Source organism: Salvelinus sp. IW2-2015, linkage group LG17 (genome assembly GCF_002910315.2).
Source record: "Salvelinus sp. IW2-2015 linkage group LG17, ASM291031v2, whole genome shotgun sequence".
Lineage (NCBI taxonomy): Eukaryota > Metazoa > Chordata > Actinopteri > Salmoniformes > Salmonidae > Salvelinus > Salvelinus sp. IW2-2015.
In genome coordinates, this window is record NC_036857.1 from 41427789 (window position 1) to 41449860 (window position 22072).

Genomic DNA, 22072 nt, shown 5'->3' on the forward strand with positions numbered 1-22072 from the left:
AGAGCAAAAACCAAGCCATGAGGTCGAAGGAATTGTCCGTAGAGCTCCGAGACAGGATTGTGTCGAGGCACAGATCTGGAGAAGGGTACCAAAAAATGTCTGCATCATTGAAGGTCCCCAAGAACACAGTGGTCTCCATCAATCTTAAATGGAAGAAGTTTGGAACCACCAAGACTCTTCCTAGAGCTGGCCACCCGGCCAAACTGAGCAACAAGGGCCTTGGTTAGAAAATCACCCGTGGGCCAAATTCATCCTACATGTGACCAGTTTGGGAACCTTGCTCTAATCCAACTGACTCCAGCCCTTGTCATCATRTAGCAGGCATTTTACAGTAGAGCTGCASTGATAAAATGGTTGGTCTTCATTGCAGTGGAGTGCTTGWAAGATTTTATTTTACCTTTATTTAACTAGGCAAGTCAGTTAAGAASAAATTCTTATTTTCAATMACAGCCTAGGAACAGTGGGTTAACTGCCTTGTTCAGAACGACAGATTTTTACCTRATCAGCTCAGTTATTCAATCTTGCAACCTTTCAGTTACTAGTCCAACACTCTAACCACMAGGCTACCTGCCYCCCCAGGAGAAGAGATGATACATTTCAGTCAAATCGATAGAGGTCAAAGTAAGCGGTAGATTATTGACCATTTCACCATTAACACTCAACGATCATTTGCTTTATACGAGTTGAAAGCTWTCACTGAGTAACGAAGCTGCTAATTGAACTAATTCCCAGAGCGGGAAGCCATATCTTCAGCAGCAGCCGTGATCCCAGCCAACMACAGCATTGCTATGCCTGTTGATGGAGAGGTTGTTAAGAGAACTGTGTACTATTGACTGGCTAATGTTGACTGTGTGAAGACTACTGGGGAGACTATACATGCAATACTAAAAGCGCTTAATATTTTCAGGTGCTGACTTCTAAGACATACCTTAGTGTGTTTTATAAAGTAGGCCAGTGTGTACGCTGCTAATGTGTGTTTGTTTGCTATGTGGTTGGGAGGCCTCAGGTTAAGAGTGTGCGTTCCCCTGGACCCTCTGCTCAGTACCAGTATTAAGGAGAGCAAAGAGTTAATCCACAGTGCCATCAACAGCATTACACAGACCCTCCTGACAAGCCTACAGAATCCCTGAGCATGCAATGGACATTGCATTTTCAATAGCAATACATTGTAGCATTGAGCCTTTGTACAACTTCACAAAACATTTTTACATTGTATCTAGTCATACGACTGATATGTACTTCAGAAATCTACCCACGTAACACTTCCAAGTCTGAGAAAGTGTGCTGATATTGAATCGAGAGCAGAACTGTCAGTGCAATCCGCTTCACCACAACCCAACTGACAGCACATTTAGGTAATGTTACTGTAAAACTCATTCTACGGAGGGCCGAGTTTTTGTGGCTTTTCGCTCCTCCCTTGTATGTGATAGATTAAGGAACTCCCCTCACCTGGTTTTCTAGGCCTTAATTGAAAGGAAAAACCAGCTGGCACTGCTCTCCATGGAARGACTGACACCCATTATAAACAAATGGGCAGCTGAACAGTATCTATACAGCTGCAAATCGTTTTACAGACTTCCGATTTCTCCCAGCTGAGCCACCAAATAATTACTCAAATCCAATATTTGTTGTGTGCATGTCGAGCGGTGGCGGAAATTATTTGAAAGTGACCACCGATCTTCTGGTCAGAGGCAAGAGGACGGCCACCCGCTGCTTTAAAGTACACTCAGCTGTCCTCTAGAGGTGAATACTTGATGACAGAGGCATTAACCATTGTATGAAGAATGACTTTCTCTGGTTGCTGAACGTTAAGTATGAATTATAACTAAAATACAATAAAAACAGCCACATCCTTTAAATGGATTGTTTTATGTAAAAGTGATCACAATGTGAGACGTAATTAATTTGAATTAGKATAAAGGTTATTTTTAATAAAAAATATGTAGATAACATTTGTAAACAATGAATTGAGCTAAATGGTACCCTTTTTTCCAACCAACATGACCTTGAAAATAACCCATATCACCTGTGAAAACAAATTCCTACACAAACATCACCTGGCTACCTATTTGAATTACACTATGGTACAGTAAGTATGGCAAAGTACAAGGAATTTTCAACCAAAAACTCCACGCATGTTTACTGGAAACAATGTGTGGTGAAAAATCTACAGATGAGCGGGGATGAAGAACCTGGAGAAGAGGTTTTGAAAATTACACTTGTGAGACCCAACACTGGGCAACAACCTTTAATGCAATCAAACAGCGGTACTACATGAAAACATTCGAAACACTTCAARGTTTTCATTCGGATTAAAATAGTTACACAACTCCCACTCCACCAGCCACACACTAAAGGCAATCTTAATTTTAAACCAAATAATACATCCAGATGAACTCCAACCACATCACAATTAATCCACAGTGCATTAAATCTATATAATTCATGGGGAATTAAAGATTTTTGCCCCATTTAAACATTTATAAATAATGGAAAAACAAAAACATGTCCATACATATTTTTTTTTCTTTACAAATAGATCCTCAGGCAGAAATCATGTAAACAGCCAAATCAATGCAGGAGGAGAGAAAGCAGTGGGGCCCTTTGGTCAGCTCTCAAAGACCAGAGGCAGAAACCAGCAAGAAACCTGGCAAGCCTGGAGGCTMGTAAACCAGTGGGGCGAAAGGGAATCTTCATACATTTTGCAACACACAGGACAGACAAATCACTACATTACATTTGACTATCAAATTGGGACGACTGTACACATTGTAGAGATAAGACCATATTTATGGAGCCATTTTTTATTTATTTTTTTCATACTTATTTTGTCATTCGTTTCATTTATCCAGTATTCCGTTTATTTATTTTTCTCTCCTTCAGCAACATAAAAGACAGATTTTGGTGGAGAGGTTGGTGGTTTATTTCGTGGACAGGATGAGGGCCACGATGAGGCCGTAGAGCCCGAGGACCTCGGCGAAGATTAAGATGAGGATCATGCCCACGAAGAGCCGGGGCTGCTGGGCCGTGCCCCTAACCCCCGCGTCACCTACAATACCAATTGCAAAGCCAGCTGCCAACCCGCTCAAGCCCACACTCAGCCCAGCACCAAGATGGAGAAAACTCCTACAACACAGAGGGACAGAGGATTACCATAGTATCAATACAGTGGACAGGGTTACTATGTGATACCGAATTAACAATGACAATAGTAAGGAGATGTTTTCAATTAAAGATTAACAAAATATTGGGCAACAAAACTYTCATTTTTTAAATGGTATATAGATTTGATCTAATATTAATGTCAGGCGTAATGGATTGATGGACCAGTTGCCTCAGAGCCTGTTAGAAGTATTAGGAATCGAGGGGAAATGCAAATAGAGCCAATTTCTAGAAATAAATGGAGGTGGGAGATAGACTCACTTGTAGAGGGTGACCTTCTCGGAGATGTTGTTAGCGATGAGCACCGCTACTACCAGGCCGTAGATGGCTATAATACCCGCCATGACCACGGGAATGATGGACTTCATGATGAGCTCTGGCCTCATCACTGACATGGCAGCAATCCCCGTTCCACTCTTAGCCGTGCCATAGGCTGCTCCCAAGGCTGGTGGGGGGAGGGGGAGAAGAAAAAAAGAATTAGATCCATAGAGATACAATCTAAGTAAATAATTAAACGCAACCTCACCAAGTACCAACCAGACTACAAAGACATCAGCAAATCCATGCAGCACCAGAAGTCGCATTAATGGTGAGTATTATAACAACATTATTTAAGAATAAATTCAGAGGCTTATTATACTGACATTTAGTTGAATTCACTTTTAAAATATATTATATGGCTCTCACTGAAATYAATTTCAAWWTRTTTTGCTTTCATGGCTCTCTTAGTCAAAAAGGTTCCCGACCCCTGGTCTACAGACAATCACGGACTACAAAAGGAAAACCAGCCACGTCAGACACTGACGTCTTGCTTCCTGACAAGCTAAACACCTTTGCCTGGTTTGAGGATAACAGTGTCACCAACGCGGCCCGCTACCAAGGACTGTGGGCTCTCCTTATCCGTAGACGATGTAAGTAAGACATTTAAACGTGTTAACCCTCGCAAGGCTGCCGCCCCAGACGACATCCCTAGCCGCTTACTCAGAGCATGCGCAGACCAGTTGGCTGGTGTGTTTACTGACATATTCAATCTCTCCKTATATCAGTCTGCTGTCCCCGCATGCTTGAAGATGGCCACCATTGTTTACCCTTTACCCAAGAATGCAAAGGTAACTGAACTAAATTACTATTGCTCCATAGTACTCACTGTCATCATGCAGCGCTTTGAGAGACTAGTCAAGGATCATATCACCTCCACATTACCCGTCACCCTAGACCCACTTCAATTTGCTTACCACCCCAATAGGTTCACATTCGATGCAATCACCTTCACAATCCCATCTGGACAAGAGGAATACCCATCTAAGAATCCTTTTCATTGACTATAGCCCAGCATTCAACACCATAGTACCCTCCAAGCTCATCATTAAGCTCGAGGCCCTGGGTTTGAGTGCTCAGCCCCCTCCCTGTACACCAATGACTGTGTGGCCAAGCATGCCTCCAACTCAATCATCAAGTTTGCAGACAACAACAGTAGTAGGCTTGATTACCAACGACGACGAGACAGTCTACAGGGAGGTGGTGAGGGCCCTCAGTGGTGTCAGGAAAACAACCTCACTCAACAAAAAGGAGGTGATCGTGGACTTCAGGAAACTGCAGAGGGAGCACCCTCCTATCCACATCGACAGGGCAGCAGTGGAGAAGGTAGAAAGTTAAGTTCCTCTGCGTACACATCACTGAAATGGTCCACCCACACACGACAGTGTGGTGAAGGTGGAATAGCACCTCTTCAACCTCAGGTGGCTGAAGAAATTTGTCTTGTCACCTAAAACTTTTACAGATGCACAATTGAGAGCATCCTGTCGGGCTGTATCACCACCTGGTACGGCAACTGCAAGGCCCACAAACACAGGGCTCTCCAGAGGGTGGTGCTGTCTGCACAACGCATCACTGGGGGCAAACTACCTGCCCTCCAGGACACCTACAGCACCCAATGTCACAGAAAGGCCAAAAAGATAATTAAGGACAACAACCACCCGAGTTGCTGCCTGGTCACCCCGCTATCGTCCAGAAGGCGAGGTCAGTACAGGTGCATCAAAGCTGGGACCGAGAGACTGAAACAGCTATCTCAAGGACATCAGACTTAAATAGCCATCACTAGCACAGATAGGCAGCAGCCTATATACACAGACTTGAAGTCATTGGCCACTTTAATAATGTTCACATATCTTGCATTACTCATCTCATATGTATATACTGTATCTTAGTCTATGCTGCACTTACATTGCTCGTCCATTTATATATTCTTAATTCCATTTCTTTACTTGGATTTGTGTGTAGAGTATATGTTGTGAGAAATTGTTAGATATTACTTCTTAGCTAATGCTGCACTGTCGGAACTAGAAGCACAAGCATTTCGCTACACCCACAATAGCATCTGCTAAAAATGGTTTGTCGAGATGTGTGTGGAAAAACTTGACTGACATGCACAGAGCCCTGACCTCAACCTCATCGAACACCTTTGGGATGAATTGGAACGCTGACTTCGAGCCATTGCCCAACCTCATTAATGCTCGTAGCTGAATGCAAACAAGTCACCGCAGAAATGTTCAAACATCTAGTGGGAAGCCTTTCCAGAAGAGAGAAGGCTGTTATAGCAGCAGGAGGGGGGGGGGGGGGACCATCTCCATATTAACGCCCATGATTTTGTAACGAGATGTTCAAAAAGCAGGTGTCCACATACTTTTGGTCATGTAGTGAAGCTAGTAAGTTTACTAGATAGTATTTGCCGTGGTAACCTAACAGACTTGCTAGTTTAGCTAACCAAACCATCAGTCCAACTTGCTATTATGAAAATCGAATTCAACAATGCCAACTCGACATTTGCTTTAAAAAGCAGCTGAAACAAAACATTTACTATAGCCACCGAATTCTACCGTGCAAATATACTGTGCATTATAGGGAAATAATGCATGTTCTAGAATGCCCTTCYAGCCAATCACAAAGGAGTATTCAACAATACCATGGTATAATTATGTACTATTTCATTCTGTGATTAGATCAATGTACAAATAGAGTAGAATACAGAGTTGAGCAATATGGAGGAACTGAAATCGAGGATTAGCTAACAAATTCACAACTCCATAGTTTATGGAGGTCAACGTAGCTACAGCTGGGAAATTCTTGTGTATAAGGAAATGACCAGCATCATGTTCTCCAACACTGACATAGCCTAACCACTGATAATGTGCTTGACTGCGGATCTCAAACCAGCCACTCTATTTAACAGCTACGGTTCAGGGCAAATTCTCTTCACCGCAACCCATAGATACCAACAGGGAACAGAGAGCTGAGGTTAACCCTGTTCATTCCATTTCATGGCTTTAAAAAAATAAAATAAAAATCAGGCTTTCATCCTGTGCAAGAGCTGCAGGAATCTAAAATCACTCCACCTCCCCGACTGCCTGAAGAATAGACTCATTAGGTTCTCCATACAGGAAGCTGCTGACTTCAGAGACCAGCAGAATGTCACATCCCTGCAGAGGCAACCAGCAGCAGAAGTAGCTCAGAAAGGACAAACCAGCACCAGCCYCCACAGAAACAATCTGATGTCACATTGGCAGCACTCAATAAAATAGATGACATTTCTATGACAGCGTTAACCGGTGTCATGTGAAAATGTTCACATTCTGGTAGTTCTGTGTTCTGATCAATTGTGGCGTTATGTTTGAAAACATATGTAACATCTGAACCGTTTGAGCTAGAAACTATTTGGACCCAGGTCTAAAAAGCTGACTCACAAACYCATTGTCCATTTTGATCTACAAGCTTCAAGGGACTCATCTGAAGTCGGAACCGAGAACAATCAGAACATTGAATTGGGAACACTTTTAGCTGGGAACATTTTTACATGACAAGCGGCAGCAGGGCACTAATGTAATAGAGGCCCAGCAGAATGCAGTCAGCACGCCGACAGGAGGCTCAAAACGACACAGACCAGGATGCAGACAGCCAGAGAAGTCAGAGTGCCAACGTCTGCAGGAGGGGCAGAGAATACGAGGCAGAACAGTGTTGTGATAAAAATCAATACTCTCATGGGCCTCTAAAAAAAAGGATGTGCTCAGTCAGTAACAGGTCAGTCGACTGGAGGATAAAATAAATATCTAGACAACGGCGAGAGCCTGTCACCAGCGTGGGGGCGACAGGCCGCCATGGTCGTGAATCAGAGGCAGAATGGGCTGACGAGATTTCTCCCACGCCAAACATGCATCACCCGCAGCGAGATCACACTAAACTGACAGCCCTGAGTTGGCTACGACTGACCAGAGCGTCTAATATYCAGCCTAACTAGCATCTACTGCCTGACTGTCTCCGCCACTCTTACCTTAGCACTGTGCAAGAAGGACGACACTGGAAAAGGTCATTTGTGTTGGTGGAGAAAGATAAATATTATGTTTGCCTCAACCCAGCAAGGAGTGCTAAGAAGCTCCAGGATATAGCAACAGTATGTGAATACGACTTCATCGAATAGCCTAGGAGAAATTGTGCCCAAAAGGAGTGAATTAGCCAGTTAGACGTGTTACATGTAGAGATTTGCATTCACTGTAGATATTACAAAACACTACCGAGTTTGAGTACCTAGACCTTTAAATCTCTCTAAACAGGTCTCTTGCACTGCAGACTGACCACAAAACCCAGGCAATATGTCATGGGCGGTGGATCAATGATGCTCTTTTCTTTTCATCTTCAAATAATATTTTTGCAGGAATCTCCTTGCGAATGAATTTAGTACAAAGGGAACATTGGATTCATCTTAGACTATTCTCTCTCTCTATGAGTGAGTACTTGTGTGTGTAGAATGAATAGAACAMGGTCTGCAATGGTTTGCTTGATTCCATTTTGTTTTTCACTCTCAAATCACTTWAATTTTTTTAATAGAAAAACTAAAGAAATGTCCACAACAATGCTTAAACCACACCAGGAGACCACACCAGGAATTTCAGGTGTAGTTACCCTTTTATTAAATTGTGCACCAGCCAGAGACCGTTGCTTGGATAGCAATATTTCTGCAGCACTCATCTGGTTGCAGAATTAGCAAAACAAATGGCCACTGGATTGATGCAAATAATCATTATATCATTCTGCAAGTCAGCCAAAGGCTAGAGGTCTTCACAGGTCCAAGAAGTTGGACCCCGTTCCAAAATGGACATAAATACATTCAAATATAGAGACCCGTTCTGAACGGACCCGAGGACAACTAGACCTGTTCCGTATCGATCTGGTCGACCCTGTCCGTACAGTGAGGGAAGCAGCAGAAAGATAGGGGGCAGCATTCGGAATTTGATGAAAAGCGTGCCCAAAGTAAACTGCCTGCTACTCAGGCACAGAAGCTAGGATATGCATATAAACGGTAGATTTGGATAGAAAACAAAGTTTGTTAAAACTGTTAAAGTTATGTACYAGTATAACAGAACTTATTTGTCAGGCGAAACCGAGGACAAACCATCCAGGAATGTTTTTGTTGTTGTGACTTTTCAATGAGTTTTCTATGGGAACCTAGATTTGTGGCACTTGGTTGCAGTTCCTATTGATTCCACTAGATGTCAACAGTCTAGAAATTGGTTGATGTTTTTCTTGAGAGAAATGAAGAAGTATGGATGTTCAGAACGAGGGTCCAGCCTAGTGCTCTAATGTTTTGACGCATGCTCCAGGTCGCGCGCTTCACGTCGTTTTTTTCCGGTATTGAACAGTTTATACCGTCTTAAATTTTGTTGATTATTTACATCTTAAAATACCTAAAGTTGGATTAGGAAAGTTGTTTGAAATGTTTGGAGAGCGTTTACAGGTAATTTATTAGATATTTTGTAGTCATGCTGGGCGAGTTGGAACCAGTGTTTTTCTGAATCAAACGCGCCAAATAAAATAACATTTTGGATATATAACTACGGAATTAATCAAACAAAATGACCTTTTGTGATGTTTATGGGACATATTGGAGTGCCAACAGAAGAAGTTCTTCAAAGGTAAGGTATGAATTATTTCTAAGTTTTGTTGCGCCTGGCGGGTTGAAATCTGATTTTCATGTTTTGGTACGCTGGGGGCTGTCCTCAGATAATCGCATGGTTTGCTTTCGCCGTAAAGCCTTTTTTACTAAGTTAAGCTTTAATTTGGTGTATTGCACTTGTGAATGTATGAAAGGTAAATATTTCAAATATTTTTATTTTGCGCTCTGCAATTTCACCAGCTGTTGTCGAAACCCCTATCCATAACAGGTTTTAAGCTACTTTATTAACCGGAGGAGATAAAGCGTGAAAGGAGGGAGAGAAAGGTGTCGCTCTAGCAGGCAGGGTAGGGGCCGTGCTTGTGGGCAAGTGACACGGGGCGCAGGGACAAGGGAGGGAAAGACCGCAACTAACCAAGCAGACTCACGCTATAGTAAACTAATAGCTGCCATTTCTAGGTTATCTAATAGGATTACATAGTAACAGTCCTGACTGCATCAAACCAGGAGACACTAGTTAAGCTACAAAATGTTAGTTGAGGCTGCAGTGCATGCACTCATCCTACATTTACAAATAACGCCATTCAGAATATTACGCATGAGCCTACCTGTTGGCTCTTGGTAGTTGTAGCCTATCCTTCTCCTTTAACTTTCATTCCATCATAATTCCATCTATTAGATGTCCCAACGTGCCACACAGAGAGGCTCTATGACTGTAGCTTATTGCTGCGTTGATGAAAAGTCAGTTAAAAGTACACATATCCGAGACAATCAGATCTGACCCAGACCCGTGACATTTAGAATTCTGGTTCCAGACCCCGCTAGGGTCCCGGATCGGGGCTCGGGTACAGGTGGATCCGTGAAGAGCTCTAGCATAGGCAACTTTGTAGTTAGGCTAACATATAATTGAGAAGATTTGGGGTATAGACTTTCCATTTWCCAGAAGATGGTTGTTGTTACATTAGCGTCATCGCTAATGGCTACACAAAGAGGTAGACAATCACGCACACAGACAGGAGCATTCCTTTGTTGTTGCCTATTCAGAAAGTTAAAGAAAATACAAATCACTGATGCTTTTTGTTGAATTATTGTTTTTTGTTGAATATTGTTGAATTACGTTTTAATGTCTGGATTCCATGATTCRGTCCACAACGCAGATTTTATAGGGCCCTAGCATTGGCACAGCAGCCACAGAGTGAAWGAGTTTTCTGAATAGTCTGCATATTTCAACATGGTTCTTCAAGAGTTTGCAGATACTTCACATGGAAGAATGCAAATATGCCCTTTCAGTGAGTGGCTAATAAAATCTGAATCAATAAAACCATCCATCTCTTAAAGTAGGGAGGATTCCCACCAATCTAGCTATGTTGCATCCAATCCAACAACAAAGCAGTCCAACTGACTACTTGGTTTACAGTAAAGTCAACAAGAACATTTTAGTTCCGTCAGCCCTTGAACCTGCTTCAGGACACATTCCTTGGCATGCAGCCTCAAGACATTTCATACAGGTATCCAGAGAGCTCCATGTATTGTCAAGGCAGCCTGAAAGAAGGCAGTGTCTCTGGAGCTTTGTGTGATGATGGCTCTAGACTAGAGGAAGTGGCTGGCAAATCCTTAAAATGTGCACATCGCAGCCAGCCACCCGCCAGACCCCTACACGGACTTARTTGTCACAAGACTGATGCAATCTATGCAAGGTTAAATTATTCTGCTCCAACCTTGTCAGACCATTGAACCGATTCACACATTTTAAGTGAGGCACAGTGTCACACACTAGTGCATTTCTAAGACAAAAGTAGTATCAAATTAGAGGCACTAAAAAAYATAACTTCGTATTCAACATATGTGAAAGTTGTTTCCAATGACATCGGTGTGCATTGTGCAATAACCAATTACGAGTAGGCATTGCCTAAATTGTCTACTAATGTCATTGCAAACACTTCAATTCCTGTCTTTTTTACTACAAAACATAGAAACGTGCTATGTTCACATGTTGATGTTGGTGCGGAGACGGATATGAAGCTGGAAAATATCCCTATTTAGACCTGATGCATTTACTGAAGACTGGTGTAATAGCCTAGCACCTTTCTCAATCCCTCATGGCAGGGAAGTCCATCCACAGAAGGGTGATGTTACAGTTTACATGATATGGGGTGTTACTGTGACCGTACTACTGCAACACCGGCGGWCACAAGTCATGATGGCAGTCAAATTCCACGTGACCGTTTAGTCACGGTAATTAGGCTTCTCCAAGCTCTGATGCTGCGGATGGTCYTTAGTAGCCAACAAACTGGAACTCCGCACTGTCCCGCCAATCGCTCTGACATCAATGTGAATGTAATCCAAAATCTAATCAAACACTACATGAGAGCCCATGAGCTCATGTTGAGCAACATTTCTATAGGCTATGCAATTGCGTGAAAAAAAACTGATGGGCTCTATTAAAAATAGAAGGATCCCATCAGCTTTCTATAGGCGTAATATATTTATTTCTCAACTTCCCTAATATTAAAACACATTTCCCCCCCTTTACAACAGAAGTGTAGCCTACCTGGCTGGCATAAAAATGTACTGGGGGGAAAAAATTRGTCCTCCATTCGCTAAGTGCATAGATAACATGTATTTTCTTCCCCTGCCCCGACAGGTGCATGATAATGGTTCATTCTAAATCAAAACAAATTTCACTCATTATTTAGTATATGTAAAGACAAGATTTAATCAAGAATAGTGTGATGGGTGACAATAGCCTATCCCTTGTGAATGATAGATTATCACTTGTGAATGATGCCCAGCTTGTGTGCAGCAGTAAGGCAAGAAGCGCATGCCTTTTTGTGACTTTTTCCACACACACCTCGCGCAGCCTAGCCCATAAACCTATATATTCCATCCCACAACTGTGTTTGGAATATTTCTCTTGCACAGAATAGGTCAACTTTTGTACCATGGGGGAACAGTAGATTGACATAGGCTAGTGCTCTTGCTGTTCAAAAGAATTCCCCCGGTTGGAACATTTTTGAAGATTTATGTTAAAAACATCCTAAAGATTGATTCTATACTTCGTTTGACATGTTTCTACGGAGTGTAACGGAACTTTTTGACTTCCGTCTGCTCCTAGTGATCACGCGTCATGAATTTGGAATACTGGGCTAAACGCGAACAAAAAGGAGTTATTTGGACATTAATGAACTTTATCGAACAAATCAAACATTTGTGGAACTGGAATTCCTGGGAGTGCATTCTGATGAAGATCATCAAAGGTAAGTGAATATTTCTAATGCTATTTCTGACTTCTGTTGACTCCAACATGGCGGATATCTGTTTGGCTTGATTTGTTGTCTGAGCGCCGTTCTCAGATTATTGCATGGTTTCCTTTTCCGTAAAGTTATTATTWTTTTTTTTAATCTGACACAGCAGTTGCATTAAGGAGAAGTATATATTTAATTCTGTGAATAACACTTGTATCTTTTAACAATGTTTATTATGAGTATTTCTGTAAATTGATGTGGCTCTGTGCAAATTCACGGGATGTTTTGGAGGCAAAGCCAAATGTAAACTGAGGTTTTTGGATATAAATATGAACTTGATCGAACAAAACATATATGTATTGTGTAACATGTTGTCCCGGGAGTGTCATCTGATGAAGAATATCAAAGGTTAGTGATMAATTTTCTCTCTATTTCTGCTTTTTGTGACTCCTCTCTTCGGTTGGAAAATCTCTGTATGCTTTCTGTGACTAGTTGCTGACCTAACATAATGATATGTTCTGCGTTCGCCAAAAAGCCTTTTTGAAAATTGGACACTGTGGTTGGATTAACGAGAATTTTATCTTTAAAATGGTGTCTAACACCTGTATGTTTGAGAAATTTGAATTATGAGAATGCTGTTGAATTTGGCGCCCTGCAATTTCATTGGCGAGGGGTTCAGCTAGCATCAGACAAGCTCAGCAGCCTACATAGTGATAATTTATTTAAACACATTGTAAAATTTAGACGATTGGTCGAAAGAACATACTACTCTCGGTCGCCCAAGATTTGTATTTTATTTGTTGTCAGGGACTGCCGTAGTTCCAAGGCTATTCATGATGTCTCTATTACAAGTGAGACTAACCAACATTTGTGATTCCATTACAGTGCCTCCACCTTGCAAGAGCTGATACCTCCCACTTCGAGTCGACATGAAAGAATATAATTAACTAGGAAATGCAGTAATATGAAATTAGTGTGAGACTGTCTTCACAGGCTGCTGTATAATGCACAGTGCACATATGTTTCAGTGGGTGTGCTTCACCCAGTTCTCAAAAACAAATCAACTCCAGTCTACAATTGTTGCCTTTGAAATTATCATGTAGCACAATATAGGCAATGGTTTACAAATGCATACACAAATCAGTAGATAATGTGTAAATTACCAGTTTGTTTCTCAATCATGGTAGTGGTGGTGTTGTAGTGACATCGCATGATGGCAGGCTTACGTTTCATGTAAAGAAACCCTGAAAGATACTTAATGCTGCTGGGCCTGAAAGGAAATCACTGGTGTCCCTGGTCACCCCCCTCCAGATCACTCCCACTGCCAGCCACAGGAGCTACCCACGCTGCCCTGTGCTATCGCTAACCATAGGAGCTCAGGGTCAGCACTAAACACGTATAGGGCTCATGCTAGGTTAGCCTCTTGCTAGTATGTTTCCTACATACAGTACCTACACATTGGGTATAAATGATGATTTTTTTWGTGCAATAAATAGTTTCCTCAGATTACTTGCAATAGTTTCACCTGACAGGAACCTCTAAGTGAGAGGGTCACACACCCAGCAACAGCTTTGAAGAGGAGTAAAATTGGGAATACTTAACGCAAACGGACAACTGGGATCACCCTTCCGCCACAAGTCATTATAGAGTTGATTTAACTACAATAGAGCAAGTAAAGATAAAAGTAATCAGGAAAAAATAGAAAAAGGACAACTTTCCCCAAATATGAGCTGTCATACACCTGCTCTCGATTGTGCAGTCAACCAGCATCCTAACCATTTAGGCCTTTTACTCAAAGCAACGGCCCTGGTCGACAGACAGGCAAAAAACAAAACGCGTACACCAGGGAGGGGCCTTCGGACTGTGTTTGGGAAACCCTGCTCTATAACATAATTTAGCAGCATGTCAATTTCCTACTACATGCTGCATCAGAACACAACCAGCTTTGCCACATGTAGCCTAAGCTATACTACAAGACTACAGGGGCTATTGATAAAAGGCACTTCAACTTTTGAATTATTAAATAAGGAAAAACATTACTCCGTACAGACATTTTTAATTAAACATTAAGGAATAAATTCCGGCCTTGTGATGATCCAAAACATGTCTCTTGCAATCAAAGGCACAGTTGATTGGTATTTTGATGCTGTGAGGTAGCGTATTGTTAAATGCTTTGAGTGAATGCATCAGACCTAACAGGATAATTTAAAAAAAATCGAAGACAATACTTATCCATCCCTGTCCTTGTTTGTCACAAGATCAATAGACAGTTGTCAATCAATAGACACACTCACTTGCCCCTGAGGACTTCAAGGATATGAGCAAGCGATCAAATGAATGCACTGACATTATTTCAACTGAAAATGAAAACAACGTGGCTCAAACGATGGCAATCCCTAAATGTTTTGTCTCATCACTTTAGCTTGTTCTCCTACTGGTAGTGCTGAGCGATTGGTGCTTTTTGAGGTTGTTTCGGTTTGATTAGTTAAATGAAGATTGCCATGATTTAATTTCATTTTTTTAATAATGTTGTTTGAATGCTGTAACACAGAAAACAATTCAAGTCCTATGGATGATAGCGACTGCTCATCACATTACGTAAATAAAACATTTCAGTTGTGTATATTACATTTGTTTTAGGCTTATTTGACAACTATTATTTCATTCCAAGTCATCAACTCATCGCTATAGAGCTGCTGCCTATGCTGTCTGACAAAAGCACTATTTTAGTAATTCTTCAAAGTAAGGTATACTTTTATGACTGCTGAACACCAACTATCAATCTTCGATTATATATTTTCAGGTAGAGATACCTCAAAGAAACTGCTCGCTCTCTCCCTCCCTCCCGATCACATTCTACTGTCTCTAGTCTCAGTCTGGACAAGTAGATGCGCAATGGATGCTAGTCATTGTAGTTAGTTTAGCTCAGAAAACATAATTATGTAGAATATTGGCCTGTTGGAAACTACAACTCCCTACTACATGGCACAGTTTGGGCACGATCTGATTTACACTACATATCCAAAAGTAGGTAGACACCTGCTCGTGGAACATCTCATTCCAAAATCATGGGCATTAATATGGAGTTAGTCCCCCCCCTTTGCTGCTATAATAGCCTCCACTCTTCTGGGAAGGCTTTCCACTAGATGTGGAAAGGCCTGGCTCGCTGTCTGCGTTCTAATTTATCCCAAAGGTGTTTGATGGGGTTGAGGTCAGGGCTCTGTACAGGCCAGTCAAGTTCTTCCACACCGATAGACAAACCATTTCGGTATGGACCTCGCCTTGTGCATGGGGGCATTGTCATGCTGAAACAGTTCTCCAAACTGTTGCCACAAAGTCGGAAGCACAGAATCGTCTAGAACAGGGGTTCTTAAACTTTTTCAGCCTGGGACCCAAATGAGATCGAATCGCCGAGCTGACAAGGTAAAAATCTGTCGTACTGCCCCTGAGCAAGGCAGTTAACCCACTGTTCCCCGGGCGACGTGCATGTCTATTAACGCAGCCCCCGCACCTCTCTGGGTTAAATGCGGAAACCACATTTCAGTTGAAGGCATTCAGTTGTACAACTGACTAGGTATCCCCCCCTTTCCCTTCGTAATTGACTGCTAGCCTAAACTAGTAGCACTATGCACAAAGCTGGGGTAGCCAGCAGATCCAACCCGCTTGCTAACAGCTGCAATAAAGTCAGACAGCATTCCTGTGTATATTAAGACACCGTGGATATGGCTCAGAAAACATACCTCAATTCATGTGTGTAGSCCAAACTGTTACACCAAGAACATTGAAAGACTGCTAGTTTAAGTAAACTGCAGTTTGGCTTCATGCTAGCTAGCAGTAACAGCCCACGGTGCATTGAACAACAAAAGAGCTGATTGGGTGACACTGCCAATCCAAAATGGCTGCTGTGGCTTATGCTCTTCGTAAGGGACAGCGAAGGTAAAAAGTTGGGATAATTCGGAGTACATCCCTGGATTAAGGTACAGTTTCCGGGCCATATCTCTTGCCAGCTCCTTGGGTGTCAAAGGAATGTTGTTTGACCCTAGTGCAGCAGTAAACAAGCTGATCGAATTGTGGTATGTCGCAAACCGACGCAAATAATTGAGAAAYAATGACCTATCAACGCACACATTTTTCAAACACATTATTTTGGAGGTGTGGTTACTGGTAAAGACACAGTTTAACAAAATACTGGGCAACTTGATTAGCTAGTTATTGTTGTCTAACTAGTTTATCGCATCCACCGTGGAGCCCAGTTTCATAATATTACCATATATCCCAGCTGCTTGCCGTAGCTTTGAAGTAATCACGAAAAAATATAACTTATTTAAGGGCATTTTTCACCTATTCCCAGTTTATTGTTCAACCTCACAATGCCTGCTTTGTTATTGTTGGAAATTACACTAGCCCACTTTGCTGGAAGTTAAAATGTTAACAAAAAACTACTCCTGTAACTGAGGTAATCCATTGTTTACTATTGGGAAATATAGGTATGTCAGTCTACCTATTTTGCCAAATATCTCGCAATTTGTATATCTTTGAATCAATTTCAATCTCCTCTTTCTAATTATGTAAGGCTGGGCAGCATACTCTGTCGTCATCAATTGTTAGCCCCAAAATACCTTTTGCCCTTGGAACGCTGAGCTCCCCCCATTGTTTTCCTATGGAAAGGCATGCTGGTATATTTCGCCAAATATCTCGCAATGTGTATATTTCAAGTCGGATACCATTTTAATCAGGATAATATCCTCTTTCTAATTACATAAGGTTGGGCAGCGTACTCTGCTGTCGTCGATCGCTAGACCAGAAATAGCAAAAGTTGAAATTTTTCCCCTGCTTCCTCTTTATGCAGACAGAAGCACACTTGGCACCATTGAGTTGCGAATGTTTACTTTCTACACGAGTTGTTATTTTTCCGTTTCGTCCTAAGAACAGATTGTAGTGGTAGAAAACAAAAAAAAAATTGTGCCATTTCAGCGAAATGGAATTCTAAACGTCACTCCAGCCAAAACAGGCTCTGCGGACGTTTCGTTAATTTGCTATGGGATCGGGCTAGTGTTCCAGCTCAGCAAACSTTCTTTTGACATTTTATAGCCTTGGGTGAATTTAGACTCTTATTGTCCAGCCTACTAACGTTACATACGCCAATGACAATTCATGGAATCTCGTCCAACTCCATCCCTTTGGTTAACTGTCCGACTAACTTTAGCTTTATCTGGCTAGCTAGGAAATGTATTAGATAGCAAGGCAGTTGTATTTTTACCGAACTAGGTAGTTATGAGAACGAGTTTCGATAAAAGCTAACTAACATTCACTACGCAGATACACATGACTCAAGTGCGTATACGCTAAGTTAGCTAGCTATGCAGCAGGTAAACTGGGTTAGGCTGCTATGTAGCTAATTAGCTGGGTTAGCTAGCTCGTTCGCTGTCACGCTAACCGTTTCTGTGCTGGTTTCAGGCATTAAAGAGATGCGGTTTGAATTGACAAATAACAATGTAAAGATAGTAATTGAATTGTGTGATAATTACCGCTGAAAACCATAGCTGCAGAGGCACCCATCACTGCGAAGAACGGAGCGTATTCGGGGCTTTCGGACGACATTCTCTAAGTTACAAAAAACAACCACGAAATACAAAACGGATATTGCGGTTCCCCTTAATGGCTTACCGACTAAACCTATCGAAGGCCACACGCTCTTTAAATGTAAACTGGGAAACMTATGTAGCTAACTAGCAATGTAAATGGACTAGTCACGAATCTTCTGATAATTACACGGCGTAGCAGCAGCACAAAATGGTGAAGCGGAAAATATCACCTGACTGGCCAAACCCCATCATCTACTATATGTAGGGGAGGCGCTCGCAAGTACCTCTAATAATGATTTACAGCAGCACATCAAATTTGATTTAAACTACAAATAAACAATTTGATGCATTTCTGATTTAACCCATCCAAAGTAAATTGTTTATTTTTGGATTARGTCCATTCTTTTTTTTAAGGTAATCCCCTATTTTAGTCTATTTTGGTGTGCTCCGCTGCAGGGTTTCCCTTTGATATCTAGCTAGGCAATGAGTGACTAAATTCCCCATTGAGTGACTAAACTGTACAATGCCGTTCTGAAATCATTCAAATTGATTTCTGCATTTGGCACTGGGATACCATGCATGAGAGGGTCATTTACAGTAAGATGTGATATGCAGCAGTGGAGCGTGAGTGACTGTGTGATCGAGGAGCAGAGAATCCCCACTGTATCGCTCCCAGCAAGGGACAGCATGGGAGTAGTGAGTCCTCCCACCCCTCCTTTCTCCACCCCCCCCCGACAACTTTTTATAGGCAGGCGGTGAGAGCGGGCCCCCCCCCCCCCCAACCACGCCACTGCAAAGCCCCTTCACCCATGATGTAATCACAGGTCATTTTCTAGTCTACCTTTTCCTCAGCTAGCGTTCCATAGGCCCTTCTATCTGCCAAATTTGACACTCACAATGATCATTAAATACATGATTTTGTAATATGGATATAAAAGTCACAGTTGAATGGAGATCATTTGTGCTCTGGTTCTTTCTCTATGGTGGCTGAATGGCTATTGATCCAGTAATCTTATTACTGTGATGTTTGAGGAGGCAGCTTGAGATAAACCTGCCACAATGGAGAGGAGGCTATCGTGATCACAATATCCTACCTGCGATGCATACTCAGCAGGCTCCCCGCCTGAACATTTTGTCACATGAAGTCATATATACGTGTGTGTCTTGGTTAATGTCAGGATAGGTGGATCCATGTTCACCGATACAGCCATGGTCTCTTGACAGTAGAGGTTAATCAGGGAAAAGCCATGGACTTCCACTGTGCATCTGTTTTATGGATAGTGGAAACTCACAAAATAGGGAACCATGTGAAACATTGTCACAAGGGCATGATTCAAAGTGCCCCGCAGGAATGTGTAGATCTGAAAGGATTGGATAGGATCAAGCAATATGGCAAGCCTATCAGAGGGCAAGGAGGAGCTACAGCCATAATTGTTTATTTATCTTATCTCTTCAGCTCTATACAATTGTGTGGTTAGGGGCTAGCGATTGTTTCTGAGCCGTGCGGATCTGTCATGATGCACTCATAGGGTTTGTCGCTAATGACTTTTGATTGGGTAGATTAACTTGCACAGAGGATGTGCGTATTTAGGTATTTGATACTTAAAGCAAGAGGCAATTTCATGACTGTAACCCTCTAGAGCTCTAAGATTTGCCTAGGATCTATTAAAGGAGAAGTTTACCCAAAATCCATAAACTCCCAAGTGGTTCCATACAATAAAACAAGTTCAGTGGAGTTTGCCCTTTCTCCCTCTCTCTCCCTGTAGTGGTGTGTTGAAACACCTACAAAAATGGGTCATGTGAAGTTGCTAGATGTAGGCCTCGTGCTGCTCCTTTGATGATTCATGATTCAGAAATGCGCAAAGTGTGGAGAAATTCGTCGTTCTATTGAAAGTGTACGGCCGAATGGGCTTTTGTCAAAAGTACTAATCGGCTCTGAATCAGGAAATGTGTACTTTTTCACCTGAAACATTTGTAATTATTTTATATCATTGTTTTATGTCGCCAACTGCGACAGCAGCTGGAGGCGAACAGTGTTTGGGTGGGAGCGAGCGGGGAATGGTGTACCTTGACAGGGCAAGAATGAGTTGTATGTTAGAAGAAGTGCAGTATTATCGTAAGCAGACGTATACTTGGATTACGAAGGAGGAATGGAGGGAAAAAGAGAGGCAGAGGGGGTCGAAGAGAGAGAGGTTGGAAGAGGGTGAGCTTGAATTGGTTCAAAATGGAGGAAAAAAGGGAGATGGTTTGTTGAAGAATGGTAGAAAGTGTAAGCAGAGTGGGCTCTACACCAGATCAAAGACAGGAGAAGAAATGAATGTGAATGAGGGCGACTTATCGGAGGTAGGTGGGGTGGTAGGTGTGAAGTCCTCAGAGCCCGAGGCTTGCACAGAGGGTTAGGATAAAGATGAGTCTGTGACAGTAGAAGAKCCTTGGACCCTTGCCTTTCCGCTGATCCATTTGTGATTTCAGGGTGGGTGAAAACGGAGTTAAGTGCTGTGGAATCGGTGAAGGTAACCCGAAGTGGTCTTGTGATAATTGTTTGTGTTTCTGTTGATCAGAAGGAGCAGGCGCTCCGCGTCAAACGACTGGGAACGAGATGTGAATTGTTTTGCTCTCAAGAAAAGGGCGCAATTGAAAGGAATGTTTACTGGGGTAGCGGTACATGTGAAAGTGGACCAAATGAAGGGGAAGATTCCTGGTGTTTGTGATGCTTGTCGTTTGGTGCGACACAGACAGGGTGATGTGAGTGGAGAAACAGCTTTTGAAATCTTTTGAGATTTGTTGTTGAGTTTATGCCCGACAAAGTAATGTTAAGATATATCCGTTTTTCAGTACAAGTTTTTGTACAAAATACATTACGTTGTTACAGATGTCAAGCTTATGGGCATGTATCAGCAGTGTGTAGGAGGGAGATTCCTAGGTGAGAAGTATACAGGAGGGCATGAGACAAAGTTATGTTTAGTATTGGGGAAAGAAGCGGTATGTGTTAATTGTAAAGGTCCCCATGGGGCTGGGGATCAGAAATGTCCGGTGAGAGAGAGGCATGTTGAGGTTACAAGGGTTAGAGTGGTGCAGAAGTTGTCTTATGCTGAGGCAGTGAAGAAAGTAGATGGGTCAAGGGGGAGGGATCTTGAGAGGAGTGGTGTGAGTAGTAGAACTGTACCAAATCAAATTTTATTGGTCACATACACATATATAGCAGATGTAATTGCGAGTGTAGCGAAATGCTTGTGTTCCTWGCTCCAACAGTGCAGTAGTATCTAACAATTCACAACAATACACACAAATCTAAAATAATGGAATTAAGAAATATATAAATGTTAGGATGAGCAATGTCGGAGTGGCATTGACTAAAATACATTGGAATACAGTATATACAGTTGAAGTCGGAAGTTTACATACAGTTAGGTTGGAGTCATTAAAACTCGTTTTTCAACCACTCCAAAAATTCTTTGTTAACAAACTATAGTTTTGGCAAGTCAGTTAGGACATCTACTTTGTGCATGACACAAGTCATTTTTCCAACTATTGTTTACAGACAGATTATTTCACTGTATCACAATTCCAGTGGGTCAGAAGTTTACATGCACTAAGTTGACTGTGCCTTTAAACAGCTTGGAACATTTCAGAAAATTATGTCATGGCTTTAGAAGCTTCTGATAGGCTAATTGACACTTTTTTTTTTTTTACACTTCCGGCGCCGAAAAGAGATGGCCGCCTCGCTTCGCGTTCCTTGGAAAATATGCAGTATTTTGTTTTTTTATGTGTTATTTCTTACATCGGTACCCAGGTAATCTTAGGTTCATTACATACAGTCGGAGGAACTACTGAATATACGATTAACGTCAACTCATCATCGTTCCTACCAGGAATATGACTTTCCCGAACGGATCCAGTGTTTTGCCTTCCACCCAATACAATGGATCTGATCCCAGCCGGCGACCCTGTGCGACGCCGTAAAAGGGGCAAACGAGGCGGTCTCGTGGTCAGGCTTCGGAGACGGGCACATCGCGCTCCACTCCCTAGCATACTACTCGCCAATGTCAGTCTCTTGACAATAAGGTTGATGAAATCCGAGCACGGGTAGCATTCCAGAGAGACATCAGGGATTGCAACGTGCTCTGCTTCACGGAAAC

The 22072-nt window shown here is 42.1% G+C and overlaps 1 protein-coding gene across 1 annotated transcript; it reads right to left on the bottom strand.

Annotated features, from left to right (window-relative positions):
- Positions 1-2232: 2232 nt before the first annotated feature.
- LOC111976816 (V-type proton ATPase 16 kDa proteolipid subunit c) lies at positions 2233-18194 on the bottom strand. The gene is made up of 3 exons (XM_024005968.2): positions 17877-18194; positions 3424-3607; positions 2233-3126 (listed from the first exon to the last, which is right to left on the bottom strand). Exons 1-3 carry the CDS (start codon positions 17947-17949, stop codon positions 2922-2924), a joined length of 462 nt encoding a protein of 153 aa, XP_023861736.1. The 5' UTR covers positions 17950-18194; the 3' UTR covers positions 2233-2921.
- Positions 18195-22072: the final 3878 nt, after the last annotated feature.